General features: G+C 50.2%; 1 protein-coding gene across 8 annotated transcripts in view; it reads left to right on the forward strand.

The window, feature by feature from the left end:
- Positions 1–19443, forward strand: part of MPRIP (myosin phosphatase Rho interacting protein) — a 124026-nt gene that overhangs the window by 84082 nt on the left and 20501 nt on the right. For 3 of the 8 annotated variants that reach the window (XM_012726212.1, XM_012726216.1, XM_012726213.1), the window contains exons 7-15: positions 76–589; positions 4546–4687; positions 5514–5627; positions 7112–7168; positions 8369–8437; positions 11023–11112; positions 13253–13362; positions 14811–15375; positions 17148–17264. In XM_012726212.1, the coding sequence (XP_012581666.1) occupies positions 76–589; positions 4546–4687; positions 5514–5627; positions 7112–7168; positions 8369–8437; positions 11023–11112; positions 13253–13362; positions 14811–15375; positions 17148–17264 (1778 nt within the window). The remainder of the gene's footprint in view (positions 1–75; positions 590–4545; positions 4688–5513; positions 5628–7111; positions 7169–8368; positions 8438–11022; positions 11113–13252; positions 13363–14810; positions 15376–17147; positions 17265–19443) is intronic. The other 5 variants (XM_012726215.1, XM_004684517.2, XM_012726217.1 and 2 more) reach the window with 3 other exon arrangements.

Raw genomic sequence — 19443 nt, forward strand, 5'->3', positions numbered from 1 at the left:
AAAAAAAAAAATATCCTCAGAAACAAAGATGGCAACAGACTGAGCATCTCTTCACTTCCCCTTTATCTTTTCCAGAAGAGACCACCATGAGCAGTGACCGCATGGACTGTGGCCGCAAAGTCCGAGTAGAAAGTGGTTACTTCTCCTTGGAGAAGACCAAACAGGATCTGAAGGCCGAGGAGCAGCAGCTGCCCCCACCACTCTCCCCTCCCAGCCCCAGCACCCCTAACAACAGGTATAGTGGCCCTGGACCATCCTCCCAGGAACTTGGTCACCCTCTTCCTCCCCCAGGTCCTCGACCCTCCAGCCGAATGGTCTGCAGCATCTCTCTTGGCTCTTTGGACGTGGCCAACCACCATCACACCAGCGTGGATTCTGACAACACTGGGGGGCGGGGAGCAGAGACACTGGGGCACTCCTTTGCCTTTAAAGCCAGCAGGCAGTATGCCGCCCTGGCCGATGTCCCTAAGGCCATCAGGATCAGCCACCGAGAAGCCTTCCAGGTGGAGAGAAGGCGGCTGGAGCGTAGGACTCGGGCCCGGAGCCCTGGCAGGGAAGAGGTGGCCCGTCTGTTTGGCAACGAGAGGAGGTAAGTAGAGGAGTAAGGGGCAGAATACACACACACACATACACACACACTGTCTTCTGTACTCCCTCACCCAATTGATAGCACACATACTCACATTCTCTCTCACACTGTGCATGCTCATACTCTTTCACAAACTCTTCTCACTTTGTCGCACACATTCCTCCTTCCTCCCCTCCCCGCCCCTCCCAAACACACTCACGGGTTCCTTAAGCCTTCCTTGGGAGTGTATATTTGTTCTTCCTTTCTGTTAGGTTCACATGGGGAACCTCTCCATTTGGACTCTGGTCTCAGAACTTAGCCCCTGGTAGCCAGTATGTAGGATGTTCGGACACAAGAGATCTAGGGAGTGGCTAGCTGTTTCCAGAATGCCTCCTGACCCTGGGATCTTAAAGAACCCTGGGCAGGCAGTTCTCAGCTGATAGGCTTGCATGACTGGATCTTCTTCCTGACCCATTTCTCTTCTCTGAGATGATGGTGAGGCAGGAAGACTTCAGCTGCAGAGGGTGGCAGAAATTCTCCTTGCCCTTACAGTCTTGGCCCAGGGGGAAGATGGCATGTCCACCAGGGTGGGGGCAGCACAGGTTCCCTCCTTGACTGCCTCGCACGGAAGCCCTGTACCTGGCAGCATTGCTCTCAGTCCAGGTGTGGCTGAAACAGGGAGGCTGACCAGAGCCACAAATTCCTGGGGAGAGATGTGGTTTAAATGATGAACCTACATCAGGGGCTAAGGTTAGGGGACTGCAGTTGGGAAGAAGAGGGCTCAACCCTTCCCTTCTCAAAAGAGGTCTAGATCTAAGTTTCAGATGTGTTCACAGTGTTCTTTCTGCATTGACAAAGCCTAAGTAAAGCTCACATTTGTGTCATTCTATGGGGACAGGTCCAGGTGGTAATGGGCTCCCCCAGGATGCACCAGCCAGGAGTAGGGTGCCTTTCTCTTCTGACACCTACTCACGCTTTCAAGGGAGAAAGGAGCTGTGTACACATACATGGTCCAGCCTCCAGTATGAGGAAAAGATGCCCATAGTTGGTCTTGAAAAGAAAACAGGATGTGCTTCATTCCCAGGGAGGGAGAGGGAAGCTGAAACTATTACCAAGCACCTGCTAGTACCTGGAAGTGACCTAATAAGTTGTTACAAACCTGAGGGGCCTGTGTCACTAGCTCCATTGGGTAGTTGATGAGACTGGGGGTGAGAACCAGGGTGATGCCTCATGGGAACAGCCATGATGACAGAACCAGGACAAACATCAGCTGGCCCCATGTCATGGCCTGTTACTAGGCCAAGGCTGTCCTTAAAGCAATTTAAGGAAACATATAAGTAAAAGGACTTCATAGAGATCCAGGAGGCCAGCAGGATGGAACTAATGAGGTTTTGTAGAGGCAGGCAGCCAGCCAGGCCCTGGGTTAGTGGCCTGCCAGAGCACTCAGCACACCTGCTTGGCTTTCGAGTTCTCATCTGGAAGCCCAGGGTAGCCAGCCACTCCAGGGCTTTGCTTTCCGCATGCTCTTTGCCACAATAGGGATGGGCTTTCATCCGCTTCTTGCATCCCTGGGGCCCACTGGTTCACATCCTAACACTTTCTCGCTAACCCTGATGACACCTAACTGGCTTCTGTCACTTCCTAAGCCTGCTCTCTGGTCCCAAGTACCCTGCCTTTTGCCTGATTGGATTCCTGTCCCCTAGTTGAGTAGAGCAGAACCCCACCTTGGCAGGACGTCAGCCATGGATGCCTGGCATGGCAGATAAGATGGACCTGCCTCAAAGCCCAGCTGTAGACTAAAGTAGGTAGTTTACACACAGACCGTAGCTCTGAACCTATCCCAGGTGGGCCACGTCATATTTTGCTCTTGTGACTTGCTCCAAGATATGTTTCTTGGATAGTGAGATGCTGATCTGCAGAGGCTGTACTCACTTCCCCTCGACACTGCATCACTTTTCCAGAATGCAAGAGAAACCCTCCTTCCAAAAGGTTGGTGACTGACACCAGAGCCAGCTCCCTCCAGGTGGACCTCCCACCCAGCTAGGAGCCTGGAAACAGAGAAGAGCTATAGCTTTATAGCTTTTTTTTTTTCTGTTTGTCAGCCAGGCTAGTGAGGCATTTGCTACAGTGCCCACAGTACTTCAAGGAATCTAGTTAAAAATTTCATAAAGTAATTCATGGCTGACGTCCCAGAACCCCCGTCTATGTGAAGAAGCTGAGCAAGCACCACTTTCCTCTTTTTTAACCTGCCTTCTGTCTTTGAGGCCCTGGCAGCCCTGCAGCATGTGATTGGCATGTGACTTGGCCAGGCCTGTTCCTTAAGGCCTCCTGGAGCTTTCTAGGTCCCATTGTCAGCTAGAGGGGCTCTCAGGCTGCATGTTGCCACTGAGGCCTGTGAATGGGCCTGGATCTTATCCCAACCTTACCAGGATGCTCGGCAAGGTGGATGCCTCACCTGCCCAACACGGCTGAGCACCTGTAAGAGCTCCTTGTGGTTCCCAGAACTCCTGCTGCTTCCTTAGCTTTCTGCGCTCTTGACACATGCCTCTCCTGCTGCCCTCCCTCAGCCACCACCTACACTGCTGATTCTGGCAGGGTGGCTATTCCTGGAGAAGACTCTGGAGAAGCTTAGTGTACCTGAGTGCCCACATTTTGTGGGGAAGCTCAGGGAGGACCAAAGAGCCCAGGTGACTCTGATACATCTTCTCTTGGTATTTCAACATCCTTGCTGAAGAAACCCTAAGAGATTTTAACCAGTAACCTTCCTTGAAAAACAGCTAGCCTTGTAGAGAATCTCAGGATTGGGGAGCCCATTTTCTCTCTTTTTCCTTATAGAGGTAAATCCTTGTTCTGGTTCACTTATTTCACTCACTTCCCCTAGATTCTCCATCACTTTTCCAGAATGTAAGAGGCAACCTGGGGCTCTTGCCTGGGCCTTCCTGGGAGGACAGGCCTCTCTGGTCCAGCTAGAGGAGGGCTGTTCCCCTAAAGGTAGAGTCCAGGTTCCCCAGAGTCCAGGTGCCCCCAAGTGGGTACCCCACTGAGCCAGTATGCCCTGTTGGCTCTCGGTCCCTCACCCTTAACAGTGATTCTTCATGACCCAGGGATAACAATGGTTTCCCCTTCTCAATGATCATCTCAGAATTTTTTTTCTTCAGTTTTTTTTTGGATAATTTTGATTTACCATTATTTGATTTTACAAAGTAGTCCTTTTCTGTTTATTCATTTTCCAGCCTTATTTTCTTTCAGGTCTTGCCCCTCTCCACCTTCTCCTGCTGTGTCGCTGTGTGACGTTATTCGCCCTTCCTCCGCCTGCTTCGCTCCCATCTCAGCTCCGTCTCCAGCCATAGATGGCCTGACGATGCCGCCGGCCCTTTCACACGAAATCAACTTGCTTTTTTTTTTTCTTTTGTTTTAATTTGGATTTTGATTTTGATTCTTTTTACTGTTGGCAGAAACAATGTTAATTCATGGGCCTTTTTTCTTGCTAAATTTGGATGCCCTGGGTTGGGGGGGGCTGCATCATGATCTGCTGAGGAATGCAGTGGGGATGGTCCCCTCAAGGTGGTGGTTGCCTTCTGATCATGTCTGTGGCTCAGGAGAGGATGCTGGGTGATGAGCTGTGTGATTGCTGAGTGAGTTTCCACAACAGACCACACAGGGGCCTCCCATGTGGGGGGTAGAGGGCAAGAACAGACCTGATGAAAAGGGTGGCCCTTGCCCATGAGCAACTGCCAGCACCTGCACGACTCCCCTTTCAGTGTGGGGAAAGGGAGCTGGGGGCTGTCAGTGATCAACTCACCAAGTGTGCAGTGAGCATGCTCTCTACAGCCTCAGGGTGGTGGGGAGGGAGTGCTGGCATGGGGCCAGCATGGGAGTGTTGGCTAAAGGAGACCCTCTGACTCAGACCAAGCCCACCTTAGGGCTGTGGAGGGGCCTCATCTTTCCCCTCAATAGCCTCTTGTCCTCTTTTGCAGGAGGTCCCAAGTAATTGAGAAATTTGAGGCGTTGGACATTGAGAAGGCAGAGCACATGGAGACCAACTCATCAGCTGGGCCCTCGCCATCAAGTGACACACGCCAAGGCCGCAGTGAGAAGAGAGCGTTCCCCAGGAAGCGGGTGAGCATCTAGGTGCCGGGCCAGCACTGACACCTGAATGTGCCTCACGGGCTGGCTGGGCACAGTCAGCACATCCCCAGGCGCCTTCCAAAGCTCTCACATGCACTGGGCTTCCTGCTTTCATTTCTTAGTTTGCTTGTGTTTCTCATCTTCTCCAGTTGAACTTCTTGAGGGCAAGGCCTGTCTTCTGCATCTTCCTTTCAGCCCTTCATCCATGTCTACTAAAGGCTGTCCTAACAAGTTTTAGATTGGAGTCACAAATAGAGCTGTTTTCTTCTCTACAGCAGCCCAGCCACAGGGCTGAACACTTCCCTTCCTCTTTCTTCCGAGTGGCAGCTATAGCCCTCGTTTCTTTACTCAGTCCATAAGGTGGATTCTGCTTCTAAAATCTTCCTCCTGGGGCAGCCACCTTCCTCTCTGTCACTTGCTGTGGCCAGTTTTCCTCTTCCTGGCTTATGAGGCACTCTGCTGTGCCCACTGCTGTGGAGCTCAGGACTCTTTCTTCCTGTGACTCTAGGAAGTTAGGGAATGGGGAGGTAGACCTAGGGAGCAAGACCTAGGGACTGGGAGAGTGAAGGTGACTGCATCGGAAGGAGAAGGCTGCTCTAAACGACCAGGGCATCTCAGAACCTGCTGAGAGAGAAGCAGAAGGCACTGGACCAGGAGCCCGGGACACAGGCTCCTGTCCCCACCCTCACACAGACCTGCCGTGGGAGTCAGACAAAGCCTGAGAACAAGGCCCCTGCAGTTCCGTCCTCCCGGGCTCTGGCTCCCGGCTCTCTGAGCTGATGGGCTTATACTGACTGGCGGCTACTCTCTGCCACAGGACCTCACCAGTGAAGTTCCCACAGCTCTACTCCCGGACACCTCTACTTCCCCCCTGTCTCCACACCGAAGAGCCAAGTCACTGGACAGGAGGTCCACGGAGTCCTCCCTGACGGTGAGCCCAGCCGCCCGCGCACCGAGCTCCGGAGACTGCTGCTTCTCGTCACTTGGGGTCACTGTCTGCTTCTGTCCGTGCTACCTGCACCCTCCGTGCACAGGCGCTCATGTCTGTGCATGGGGTGCACATTCTGTGTTTCGTTTCCTTTTCTGGGCTACATGGGCTTCCTGAGCTCTAAGGTCCCCATGGCGACGCCATCTGGCCAGGGCAGTGGAATCCTAACTCTAGAGGATGAGGGTCACACCAGAGAAACTCTGTTCTTGTTCTGGGTATTTGTTTCTATGGCATTTTGGAGGCAGGTGCTCGCTCTTGCTGTGAGCACTGATCCTGTTCGTGGCATTTCACCACAGAAACAGAGCAGGTCTTTGATCTAGGTCATTTGAGCTCTGGCAGTGGAAGTACAGGTAGGTACAGTTTTGATGGGAGCCTTGGAGAGTCACAGGTGACAGGCAGCCACAGGTGACAGGCCCTTGGCGTGAAGGACAAGTACTCACAGGGCGACTAGGGTGCCTCTCTGCTTTATCCCCAGCCTCCTAAGGAGCCAGGACTGGTGCCATGTGTTCCCCCAAAGTGTGGGGCCACCAATCACAGGTTTACATGAAACCATGGAACAAGAACAGAAGTATTTCTTACCTGGAGGCAGTTTGGTTTTTCCGTGAGCCTGGGTTTTCCCAAAGGTTTGAAGCGTAGGCTCCCAGAACACACCTACCATTGTCCTACCACTTGGTGCTTGTTCCTACCACCCAGTCCTTGGGATCCAAAAAGACATTATAGCCCATCACTGCTCAAAATGGCTGTGAAAAGAGAGAACAGTATGGTTTGAGGGACACGGTGGTCCATGTCTCTTGAGGCCCCTGGTGACAGACACCCAGATGAGAAATACACAGCTGCAGGAGGACCAGCAGGGGTAGGGCCCCATTTGGGCCCCTCTGGCAAACCTGTGACCCTGCTTTCCTTTGTCTGCTGGCCTGGTTTTGCTTCTTGAAGGAAAATGAAGATTAACATTCATCCTGACAAGTGATCTGAGGTCTTGGCAGTGCTGCTGTTGTGACTCACTCAGTACCAGTTGTGGTCTCTGCTTTCAGTCTTCTTGTGGCTTCAGCAAGAACTTCTGAACCTTGCTTTTAGTCATCATTGCTGACCTTCCCATGAAATGTTCAGTGACTCTGGGAGACTCCTTTCTGCCTGGCAGGTGGCCCCTGCACCTACAGGAACTTCTCTCAGAGCAGCAAGGCCGCCCAGCCGCTGCTCGGAGGGTGATGAGGCTGAGCTCTTCCCTCCCTGTGAGCATCCCACGCCCAGCATCTCCTTCCTCAAAGATGGACATGCCTGTGGAGGTGCTGTGAGCTTCACACCAGGGCAGATGCAGACCACCTGGCAGGTGGAGAAACCCTTCTAGACAGAAACCTTTCTAGACAGAAACCCTTCTAGCTGCTGCCACAGTGCTTTCCTCTGAACTGTTCTTTTTCTCCCTTTCTCAGCCCGACCTGCTGAATTTCAAGAAAGGCTGGCTGACCAAGCAGTATGAAGATGGCCAGGTGAGTTTGTTGAGTTGTGGTGGCTCCTAGGTGGGGCCAGACCAGGTGTGACAACCACTGGCCTTGTCTCCAGCAGGTCTGTGAGCACTGACCCTGTCCCCCACCTCTAGTATCTCCCTTGTCTTGTGGACTAGGACTGTAGATAAGACCCTCCTCTCCTTAGAGAAGTAGAGGTACTTGATCCCAGCCCTGTTTCTGCAGTAGGGATGAGAGACCCCATTTACGCCTGTCTGCCTCAGTATTAGAGAATAATCACCCTCTGCTGACCTTATCTTCGTCCAAAAGCCCTAGCTCCTCACTCTCCTAAAAGTTCCCTAAAGACCCAGACATCCTAGGGGCTGGGAAAACTTCAGGTTGTAGGGTTCACTTGCTTTTGCATACGATGCAGCCAAGTAGACAGAAGCTGAAGATTGTAAGACTGTCAGAGACAGATGCTCAGTCATTACCTGAGGGGAGCCAGTATGAAGTCTTTGTGCCATAAGACTTCAGTAGGAAGAGCCATCTGCTGCTGAACCTCCCAAAACTACCTGACCCTGCTTGGGACTGGAAGGCCAGGCTTCCAAGGAGGCATGAAGCGGACCCGCCTAGGTCCTTATTGAGGAGCCCTTGAGCCCTGCCCCTACCCATCTTTTCCTCTTGCTTCCTGAGCAACTCTGCCGAAATATCCTTTTTGTCTCTTCTCTATATCAATCCCCTTGGCCTTACCTGAAGACGCCAGTCTCCCTCCTTCCTACTCACAGTGAAGACTTGGGAATCTGGCTGGTTGGTTTACGCCTGCTGGCTGCAGGTGGGCGCATCCCTGGTTAGCCAGCCTGTGGCTGTGACTCACAGTCTGCCTCCGTAGAATGGAGATGTCATTTTCACGACCACTTTTCAGCTCTGAAGGCCCAGCCCCATCTGCAGCCTCTGGAGTTGAGATTAAAAACGCAAACACTATTCACCAGCCGCACCACTGTGGGTTATGAGAGCCCACAGCCTGTGCCCTGCCTTGTCACTGGAGAGCCGCAGCTTAGCAAGCGTCCTGAGGTCATGCGCACACTGCAGCCTGAGCAGAGTCCTGTGTGTGTCTGCCACTGTGGGGGGGGGCACCTGCCCTCTGCTTCACCTGTGCTCTGGGAGATGCCTCAGGACTTTGGCTGTGGATCACCTTGGAGCAGTATGTTGTGTGAAAGTTGAATCCTTTTTTCCTTTTGCTTTTAGTGGAAGAAGCACTGGTTTGTCCTTGCTGATCAAAGCCTGAGATACTACAGGGATTCGGTGGCCGAGGAGGTGAGTGTTTTAATTTGGCTCCAATTGTAGAGACCGCTGAAGTGGTTCAGGCAGCTCCCAGGAACCGCGGACTCAGTTCTGCTGCTGCTCTTGGCTGAAGTTCCCTTCAGGCTGTTGACAGTGCCCATGTTGCCACCTTGGTGTCCTGGTGGGAAGTCTAAGCTCAGTCACAAGAGCAGCTTTGGATGATCTCTGGTGCTGCGGCCTGGAATGTGGACCTCCTTTGAGGCCCTGCTTTAGGCATCTGTTGATCTGTGTTCGGTGAGCTTCACAGCTTTGATTTTTCTCTGTTCTTCGAAAAACATTGAAGGGTGTGTTGTTTTAAAACTCAGGATGTGCACTTTTGTATTTTCATACAAAGAGATTTTGTTGCAAATTGAGTCTTTGGAAGAACTGAACTAACTCTTGTCTCTTGATGTGGACAAGATAGAAAATGGCAGATGAACTTGGTTGACCCAGTTGACAGTCTTGATTCCAGTCAAGGACTGACCAGAGGGACTCTTTTAAATTTTCACCTACAAAAAAAATAATTTCTTATGAGCAGTTTCACTTATCTTTTCTCTCACTAAACTTCATCCCCACACTTTTGTAATAGCAGAAGATTGGAAAGAGCCTAGCTGTCTGTCTTTATGGGGCTAATTATATATTTATTTACATACCCCAAAATGCAGTAAGTTCTTTATGGATTGTAGTGGAAAATTAGTGACCCCAGTTAGGTACTGACTAGGGTGGGTGATTGACCTCTGGTGCTGCCTACTGTTGGGGAACACAGACATGCATTTACTGGATCAGCAGTTCTTAGAATTTAGTCTATAGAACCCTGAAGATCCTTTTAAGGGTCTAGTGTACTTTTTAAAACTTGTTACAAAACTAAGGTGCTGTTTGCTTTTTCCCACTGTGTTAACATTTGCACCAGTGCAGAAGCAGTAACAGGAGTGTCGAGCCAGTCAGGGTGCAGCTGGAGCGGCCAGTGCTCATGTATCCTTCACTGCCACACACTCATGATGTGAAGAGAGGGCAGTAATGGAACAGTAAAAGTCACCAGCCTTAGTAAGGCTCAGTCCTTATATACCCATCTTTTTAATATGCCATGATTCAGAATGGAAGTCAGCATGAGTCGTTTCTGCTGCACACCAGGCAGGATGGTTGTCCATGGGGAGCTGGCCCTCTGTGTTGCCACCGGCCACTGGCTGCTCCTCACGGAACACCATAACTACTTGGAAGAAGTACCAGCTAGCAGCAAAATGTTCATTCAGTTTGGGTGTTTGGCAGACATTTTCTTGAAAATCAAACAAGTAAGCTTATTCCTTCAGAATTTGTTACCAGAAACAATTTAAGCTTTTAATCAAGAGACCTCCGCTGGTGGCACAAGGAGTTAAGTTGGAGCCCTATGAAGCTGTTGCCAGCCACTGCAGCACAGGGTTCGATCCCCAGCCAGGGAGCTGACCCATAGGGCGCAGCAGACCTCTTCCTGTCTCACCCACTGCTCCCCCTTAGCCGTGTTTATCATTAGATCTGCCTGTTCTGCTCCCCACTCTGTCTCTGGTGAATCCTCTCACCTCCATACCTCTGGCCTGTACCCAGTTCTTGTATGCATAAATAAATATACTTTCAGTCAAAAGTAGAACTTGAAAAACTTGTATTCACAAGTTGACAGTTTCCCTTTACTAATAATATCCTGACAAAACAGGTGATATTAACAAACGTAGTATTTTGATCCTTTGTAATGAAATGTCTCAACATTTAAAAAAATAAACATAACTCAGTGTCTTCCAAATGGCCAGAACATGATGCTATAAAGTCATGTGAGTAAAAGAAGTGAAAAAGATTCCACCTCAAGGGGTGGAACAAAACTGGATTTTCATGTAATTGAGTACAGAAAATTGATTGATGTGATTTCAGATTCCACTTATAGAAACAGCCACTCATCAGCAGATACTCAAATATACCTGAAAGGACTATTAAACATTAAAAATTTCCAGCTCCCTCCTGTTTAAGGCCACGCTGTCTTCATATACTTTAGCTGTATTGAGGTGGTTGAGTCAAACACAGGAGAAGTTGCAGAAATCTCTTGCTGATTTTTAAAACTTTTATATTTTTTAAATGAACTGGATTCATTTATATTCTTAAATGAGTAAATAATCATTTTTTCCATAATTTCTAATATAGGTGTCATGATTAGATAAAATCCATATAAAAACTCGTTTTTTTTTTAAGGACAGGTTTATTTTTTTAAAAAGATGACACTAGACACAAGCTGGCTAAGGTTACATTTTTAAAGGGCATGTTTTTTAGGAAAAGGAAAAAGAGGCATCTGCCAATCACAGGTGGGTAGGACGGCTGCTCCAGGGACCTCAGTTTTTAAGAGTGAAGGAGTTCCTATGTCAGCATGTTTAAAGAGTCACAGGCTGTGATGTCTTTGTCAGGGTACAGGGAGGTGGCCATGTTGATGGTTCCAGCTAGCATAGGTGAGCTGTGTACTCGTTAGTGCCCGTTAAAGATAAAGCCAGTGTAGAAGCATGCCCTGGGATGCAGGCCTTGACTGGCACTTGCTGCATCTCCAATGTCCTTTCATCTCTCTGCAGGCAGCTGACTTGGACGGGGAAATCGACTTGTCTACATGTTATGATGTCACAGAGTATCCAGTCCAGAGAAACTATGGCTTTCAGATACATGTGAGCTGGGGGTAGAACTTGGAGATAGGTTTGGTATGAGGTGGGCATGTGGACTAGACATCTCTCTGAGATCCTGAGGTCCTTTAGGGGGACAGTGGTGGGCAGGTCTGACATCACATGATTAACCTCATGTCCCTCCTCTGTCTGGTGACACCTGACCCCCATCCCCACTTAGCGATCTTGACAAAAAGAATTGATCATTTTTGTTAATGGTGGATTCTTTTATTTTCCTTTTATTTTAATGCTAGTATTAGGGCAGTTGTAAGCATATGGGTACTAAGAATGAATGTTAATTATTTAAATTTCAGATACTAGGTTTTTATTTTTTTCATTTGTTCATTCACTTATCCACTCAGAAGTCTTTTTTTCCCCCCCTCCAAAATCTCGTCAGGATCTTGACAAGGATTTTAAGAAGGCACTGCACGTTCTCTCAGAAATGCAATGTTTGAACAAATTGAACAGTTCTCATTGGCCATTTTATCAAAGGTGGTAACTTGGAGCCCGCTGAGGTCAGCCGGCTGTAGGTTAGGGCAGTCCACCCGACTGCCCTCTGCCCTTGCTCTGACAACAACTAAGTCAGATAATGGCAGGGGCATCTGAGATTCAGACCCGCCAAATATGAGGAGAGCTCTGACTGCCAGCCCCCAAGCTTCTGGGGATGGCATTCCTTCCATATGTGGCACCAAGTCAGGGAGGGAAGTTGCACATTGGCCTGGCACCAGGGGCAGTCTGTGAGTTGGCTGATCTTAGGTCCATGCCACCCTGCTGCATTAGTGAGATGTACCCCATCGGAGTGTGCAGGGCAGCTAGAAAGAAGACCAAGCAGACCAGTGCAGGGGAGAATATAGGGAAGGACTGGCCAAGGCTCTGTGGAGGGAAAAGCACATGACCTGGCTCTGCCAGGTGAGGGAGGAAGTAGGTGCCAAAATCCATGCCCCGGAGTCAGGCAGCATTGGTCACTTCAGCGGAGTGCAGCACATGGAATTCTGGCTGATGCTGTGTTTGAGGTCAGAGACTCTCTATAAACATTAGACTGGTAGCCATAAGTGTGGACCTCGAGTTAGGAAGTGCTAGATGATGTCACGGGAGAAAATGTGCAGGACACGTTGGTCAGGAGTAGAAAAAGGCCAGAGACTCATAAAGAGGTCAAAAGACCTCAAGGCTTAGGGAACACTGGGATTTCAGCATTTCAGAGAGCCTAAGTCTGGGCCTTGTTTTGGTTTACACTGAGAGGAAATTGAGGGAGAAGAGATAGGGACTTGAAGTGGAGGTAAGGTCAAATCCAGGCTGTGTTTGTAGTTTTCCAGGTCAGTTTATGGTCTCCTTAACTCTAACCATGCCAGTTCACATCCCCAAACCATCTTGGTGATTTCATCTTCCATCAGCTGCTTTGCTGATGTAGCTCCTGGGTCCAAGTAGCCCAGGCTACTTCAAGAACATTACTGATGTCCTCACTTCAGTGAGACAGGAAGTGGACTTCATGCAGGTAGCTACCTGTGGTTCCCTTCTCATGTGGTACTGACCAGGGCTGCTTAGGGATACAGGAACTACATCCAGAAACCACTCTTCACTCCCTGCCCTTGCTGGCTGTGCCATCTGGTCAGCCTCCCTCTTCTCTGCTGCCCTCTTAACTCTGTAATCACCTGTGTGTTCGCCCAAGCCGCCAGTGTGTCTCCCTGCCTTTCTCAGCATCGTAGAGAAGACCTTTGACCCCAGCCTATCTGTCAAGCCTGGATCCTGCCCACTTAACCTCTCCCTGGTCATCCAATCCACCTGCCAGCTCTCACCTGCTATGCTGAGGTCTTTCTGCTGCTCCCCACATTCTCACCTTTGTTGTCGAGTTGTACTCTTTCCCCTTGTCTATGAGCTCCCTGAAATGCTGGACAGGTCTTTGACTCAGCACAATTCCCAGAAATTACAGGTAGTGTGTGCAGGGTCCTCTGGAGGGGAAAAGAGGTCATTTAACTGTTACCATAGAAACAGCATAGCAGCCACAAGGTGGCCATTTCTTTTGCTATCCTGTTGTTTATCCCAAGTGGGGCTCCCATACTGCTCCTCAGATACCTGGCCACAGTTCTGCAGGACTTGCACTGGGGGTTGAGAGGTGACCATCCATGATACCGTCTTATCTTTTGAATAGACAAAGGAAGGTGAGTTCACTCTTTCTGCTATGACATCTGGAATTCGGCGGAACTGGATCCAGACCATCATGAAGCATGTTCACCCGACTTCTGCTCCAGATGTGACGAGGTGAGGCAGTTGGTCTGGGTGTTGGAGGGAAGCCACTACCTCTTTCCTTTGTGGGTGGTTCTCTGGTTTTTCTGGCGCCTGAGCTCTGGCCATTCCACCATGTCTTCTTCCCCACTCATTTGTCTTGCAGTTGGCAGCTTGCTCTTTGGCTCCCTGATTTTTCTTCCTTGAGTACCTTTTCCTCCAAGCCTGGCCGGCTCAGCCAGACAAACAACATCAGTATTATAGTCAGAACTGCCCCACGTGGCCGAATCTCTCTCTAGGGTGGGTGCAGGCTCCAAGCCCTGGGCCCACCTTGACCCTGGTGCTGGACCTCTGGTGACTGGGTTGAGGACAGCCCTTGGCACTGTGATGGAGATGTGGCATCTCCTTTTCTTGGTCTTCTTTCACCTTGCTCCTCCATCTTTGCAGACAGGAAAACCACTTGGAGACCTAGACCGCACTGGAAAGCAACTCTTGGTTATTCATAAGCCACATGACCTGCTGCAGGCCTTCCTCCTCCTGCCCTGATGTATAGAAACCTGCTGGTTTTCATGTCAAAAGATGGGAGTGTACAGGATTGGCATCTGAGGCTAAGCACTCTGCTGCCTTTGGATCAGGACGGCAGAGCCTTCCTCCACTCCGAGACTCTCGTCTATACTCTCCAGAATATGTAGCTGGGGCAGGTGTACTTGTTGAGTTGGAGATTGTGTGCAGGTGGTATCCCTGGTGCCACCTTAGTGGCCTGTGGCAATGCCCATTCTTTGTCAGTGCCTGCCTCCTTCCTAGTGGTCCTGTACCTCTGAACAACATGGAAAGGAAAAAACCTGAACTAGCTCTTCTCTTTCCGTTTTCTTTCCTGTATTTATTGTTCATTCCTTCATTTATTAAACAAGGAGAGGATTTGGTCCTTACTTAGTCAGTGAGACCCAGAGGTGGTAGCCAGGACAAGCACTGTGATGATGTCTTTCCAGGAGAACTGGCTTGTCCTCTAGTGGAACCCTTGTGTGTGTGGAGATGAAGGGGCATCCCACCCTCATGCGGTTGTATCTGGGGTGGTCCCAGTGGCTACCCCAGTGCCCTCCCTGTCAGGAGCAGAGCCCAAAGCTCTACCAGCCCATGGTCTTTCTGCATACTTTGAGAATGCCCCCTAACAAAGCAGAAGCGGAACCTTGGACTTCTCTACCAGAGCTATATGGAGCTTACATCCTGAGCAAGACACTTTGCTCTATCATCTTGGTGTTGAGGTCATGTTAACACACCTGCAGCATTTCTGTAGTTAGGGGATCCTACTGGTATCATCCGTGCTTTCTCTCCTGTCTGCTCAGAACCCAGGATGAGTTGGCTCCAAGGAGGTGACTGGGAAACGCAGCTTCCTTCCATCCCCTGCACTGTAGAGCTAGCCCTCTGAGGGTTGGGAAGCTGTCACGAGGAGCCACACCTGATGGGTTGTGTTTGCTCCTCTCCAGCTCATTGCCAGAAGAGAAGAACCGGAGCAGCTCCTCCTTCGATGCTTGCTCAAGGCCAAGTGAGAAGCAAGAGGCTGAACATGGGGAGCCAGACCCCGAACAGAAGAGAAGCCGGGCTCGGGAGCGGCGGCGGGAAGGCCGCTCCAAGACCTTTGACTGGGCTGAGTTCCGCCCCATCCAGCAAGCTCTGGCTCAGGAGCGGGCCAGCACCACTGGGTCCCCTGATGCCCATCCTGAGGCAGAGCCAGGTGAGCTGGAACGGGAGCGTGCACGGCGGCGGGAAGAAAGGCGCAAGCGCTTTGGAATGTTGGACACCATGGATGCGCCGGGCCCTGAAGACATGGCCCTGCGTATGGAGGTAGACCGGAGCCCTGGGCTGCCCATGACCCCTGAACTCAAGACACAGAATGTCCATGTGGAGATTGAGCAGCGATGGCATCAGGTGGAGACCACCCCTCTCCGAGAAGAAAAGCAGGTGCCCATCGCTCCCCTACACCTGCCCTCCTCTGAGGATGGAAGTGACCGACTCTCCACTCATGAGATGACCTCTCTGTTGGAGAAGGAGGTAATTTCTCAGAATGGCCACAACCAGATTGGGGGTGGGCAGGTGGGTTCCATATAGCAAAACTGAGCGTTTTGGCCAGTGGTAAGCTGAGTGGTTCAGCCCATGACACTGAGGAGAAGGGAGCCCCTCAGGGGACTTGCAGGCTACCAGAGACACCAGCAAATAGGTAGGTCCAAGAGCACAGCACAAATGCCAAGAGAGATGGGAGCATGTCGGCTCATGCAGAGTGGCGGCGGCGGAGGGAGTGGGGGGGGTGTGGAGGGGGGGTGGGAGGGCCGAGCCTCTCCCAAAGGACAGAAGTATTTTCCACGTGATGAGGACACTGCCATCTAGAGCCAGCTGTGGCAAGAGATGAGGCTAGTAGGGTTACAGAACCCAGATGGGGCTCGTCCACCTAGTTTCAGCTGTGAGCTAGAAATTATAGGTAGGAGAGGGATGTGGTAGGCAACCCAGGGTCAAACAGGCTGATGCTAGAGGCAGAGATGAGCCCCCGTTTTTCATAGCAATCTGGAGAAAAACGAGGCGATCCAAAGCAGATACGGAGCAGAGAACAGAAGACAGAGTTCTGGATGTTCCAGATATAAAACAGGCCCAGAGTGAGCATGGCAGGCCAGGCACCAGGTGAGGGTGCCTGTTACTCATCATTCACCAGGCCCTTGCGCTCCCTGGAGTAGGACTTCTGGGCAGATGGAGAGAGGTGAGTAAGCCAGGCCCTGCTCAGTGTAAAACTGTAGATGGGGGCAGAGGATTTGTAAGTCTGAATAGAGTTCCATGACCAGAGAGCTACAGTGTTACACAGCTTTTTGTAAAATTCTCCATTGGATGTGCCCTTTATAAACATTCTTTAGGGGGTGCAGGAGGGGTTTAAAAAAAAAACAACCCAGTCTTTCATTGGTACCTAATTACCATTGAAGATTTGCTACTCTGACCTACCTTGACTTCCCATCCTTTTCCTCTTCTACTAAATTCTTGAGATATTTATCACTATCATGAACATGTCAATTTTTTTTCCATTTTCACACCTGTAAATACATAAGAACACTGAGATGCAGTAATGAATAGTTCAAGCTCATTCTGCTCTAAGCTGCCAAAATGGGCCTGGCAGCCAGCAAACTGCACAGTGGACTGCAGATTTGTGTAAAAATCTAGGGTCTGTGCACCCCTCACAGCCCAGCCCAGGGTGTCTGGCCCTTCTGCTACTCACCCTGGGCCAGGGCAGGAACCCACCTGGCCCAGCAACCAGTAGGCACTTGGGAAAGAGGTGGAGGGACTAAACTCAGATGTTGAAAGCAAGTGTATTTTTAGCAGCCTGTTTTCCACATTTTGTGGAAATACCTGTAGAACACTATATTGCAAACAGAATTTTTTATGTGACATTTATACAAAACTGGTTAAATGGAGTTGTTGGGGTAGAAGCCAGGCAAGTCTTAGAGTCGGGGTTGTGCTGAGGACACTGGAAGGCCCCAGCGGGGTGGTCTTCCTTCTGGCGCAGGCAGAGAACTCTTGTTTCCTGGTGGGGTTTGCCCTGGCACCTCAGTAGGCATGGAATTCATGTAAGTGCCCACTGAACAGGTGAACAGCCTGGAGCTTTTGTTTCTAGGTGCTGCAGATAAATACCAGACCAGCATGCCCATTGGCGTGTGGTCACGGGGAAGCCAGCATCGGTGTCCACAGGTGCTCAGAAATATGTCAATGGGCCTTATTGAGCTGTTGCTGCTGCTTCTGCATACTACCAGCATTCTGCTTAAAAGTGGATGTCTTTTTGCCAACAGTTGGAACAGAGCCAAAAGGAAGCCTCAGACCTTCTGGAACAGAACCGGCTCCTTCAGGACCAGCTGAGGGTGGCTCTGGGCCGGGAGCAGAGTGCCCGGGAGGGCTACGTGCTGCAGGTAGGGCTGAGAGGCTGCCACTGCCCTTCAGGCACTCTCAGGGACTACAGCGTGAGGGGCCTAGGCAGGTTAGAAATGTTTAAAACCTGGGTGAGCGAGGCAGCCTCGCTACTGCACCTCTGGGCTCCTCTGCCATAGATCGGGCTCTCGCTGCAGTGGATTCTGGCTATACTTCCTCCTAGCAGTACATTTTGGGAAATCTGCCTGAAACCTCTCTAAGGGCTTATTGTTTGTATTTAAAAAAGTAATTTAAAAAAGTAATTTTGGTGATCTTTCCTTTTGACTCTCAAAGTACCCAGTGCACATTTATAGGTAATAAGATACACATATGTTTGCATGTAATTTCTGATTGTTTTCACAGTAGAATATTGAGCATATTTTACAGATTGAAGAATTCAGCAATATAGCCAGCCAAGTGTCTTCTACAACCAGGTCAATAGCAGACCTGATTTCCCGTCCCTGTTTGTGCTGGTACCATACCTCAGGCAGACCTGGGAGTGTTATCACTAGCCTAGTCTCCCCACAAGTTTCAGGAGGAAAGCATGGCAACCCAACCCTGCACTAACTCAAACCAAGTCAGAGGTCTTTGTGTTAGAATCCTGGCCAGAGCAACGGGCATGGCCATGGTGTCTCAGCAAGCGAAGGTTGCCTGGGTGGGGTGGGCCTACATAGGCTAACTGACTTGCAGCACTGGAGACCCTGATCTTGTTCTGGGGTACAAAACCATAGTCTCCTGCCCACTTAGAGCTGACATACTGGGAGGGAGAAGCCATTGATGAATGAGTGCTGGGGAAAAGAATTGCTTTCAGGAGAATTTCTCCTCCCAGCCGTGGCTGCAGTGAGGAACACCGCATTAGAGTCAGGATCCCTGGTTCAAATCGAGCCTGCCACTGACCAGCAAAGCCAGTGTCCTTTCCCCTGAGCTCCAGCCTCCTTGCCTGTGTGCACTTAAGCCTATGCCTCCAAGGGACCTTTGAGCTCTCCTCTGACTCTGATGAGTTGCTCTGTAGACATTTCCAGACTGCTATGCGCTAATCCTAATCCAAGTCTTCCCAGGTGGCACATCAACCCACGGGTTCAACCACCTTCTGGGCACACTCCACCTTTCTGCTTCCCTCCATGCTGCTTTTTCTACTGCATGTTTCCTCTGTCTTCTCTTTTTTCCTCCCATTTCTCTTTCCCTCCTGCTTTTTGACTTTACATGCCCTGGACCCTCCTCCCAGCCCTGTCAGCCGTATTTACTGCTGTTCCCAGTTCAGGCTCTTGGGCATCGGGAAGGGAATGGTACCTCCTCCCTATCTCACTTTGAGGGTGCCCCAAGTCTTTCATGCAAACCCTCCAGGTTTGGGAGCATCTTTTTAAACCTTTGTTGGGGCCCCCATCCTGCACGAATTCATGTCATAGCAAATGGTTAAATGTTCTAATAGCAGATTCTGCACATTGCTGACCTAAGAACTTGTTCCGTGTCAATGTGAAAGACAGCGTGAGTCTGCGCCAGAGCCCTCTCAGTCTGCACTGGGCACAGCCCGTCTCCTGCCTTCCCTCTAGGTCTAGTCACTGCTTACTGTTAGTTTCCCTTTGCAATTTGGAAATGCTCCAAGCTAAGGTTTGAAAGAGCAAGGGGCCTTTGAGGTTAAGGGTCAGGAGGAGTTGTCATTCAGGGTGGGTGCTACTGACTGCTGGGAGGAGGAATTTGCATGGTCTGGACGCGGAGTGTAATTTTAACTTAATGTAACTGAGTGTCACATCTGTGGCTTCCCTGCCAGTAGACTGAGAGGGGCCACAGGCAGGCCAAATTCTTAGGCTGGACTGTTCTTTTCACTCTTGTTCATGTACTTGTTTTTCTACTACATTAACTAGTTCTGTCTTTTCCGCATGCCTTTCAGTTTGGGGAGTTGTTTCTTTTTCTTTTTTTCTTTTGGCATGCTTCACTTTATTTGAACTCCACAAAGTTTTGTTTTGTTGTTGCCATATTTTACCCCATGGTTTCCGTTTCCCCCTCGTTTTGTCTTCTTACAGGTAGCGATTAGTTCTCCTGTTACTGTAGAGGACGGGCTCCACTTTGCAAAGGAAAATGTTTCCGATGTCACCTCACTGACATCCCCAGCAGTTGCCTACCTTCCTTCTCTCCCTGTCTTAGAAGGAAGTGACATCATCACCTGCACCCTGAGTCCTGCGC

The sequence above is a fragment of the Condylura cristata genome, unplaced genomic scaffold, assembly GCF_000260355.1.
Source record: "Condylura cristata isolate star-nosed mole 26May11 unplaced genomic scaffold, ConCri1.0 scaffold00017, whole genome shotgun sequence".
Classification (NCBI taxonomy): domain Eukaryota; kingdom Metazoa; phylum Chordata; class Mammalia; order Eulipotyphla; family Talpidae; genus Condylura; species Condylura cristata.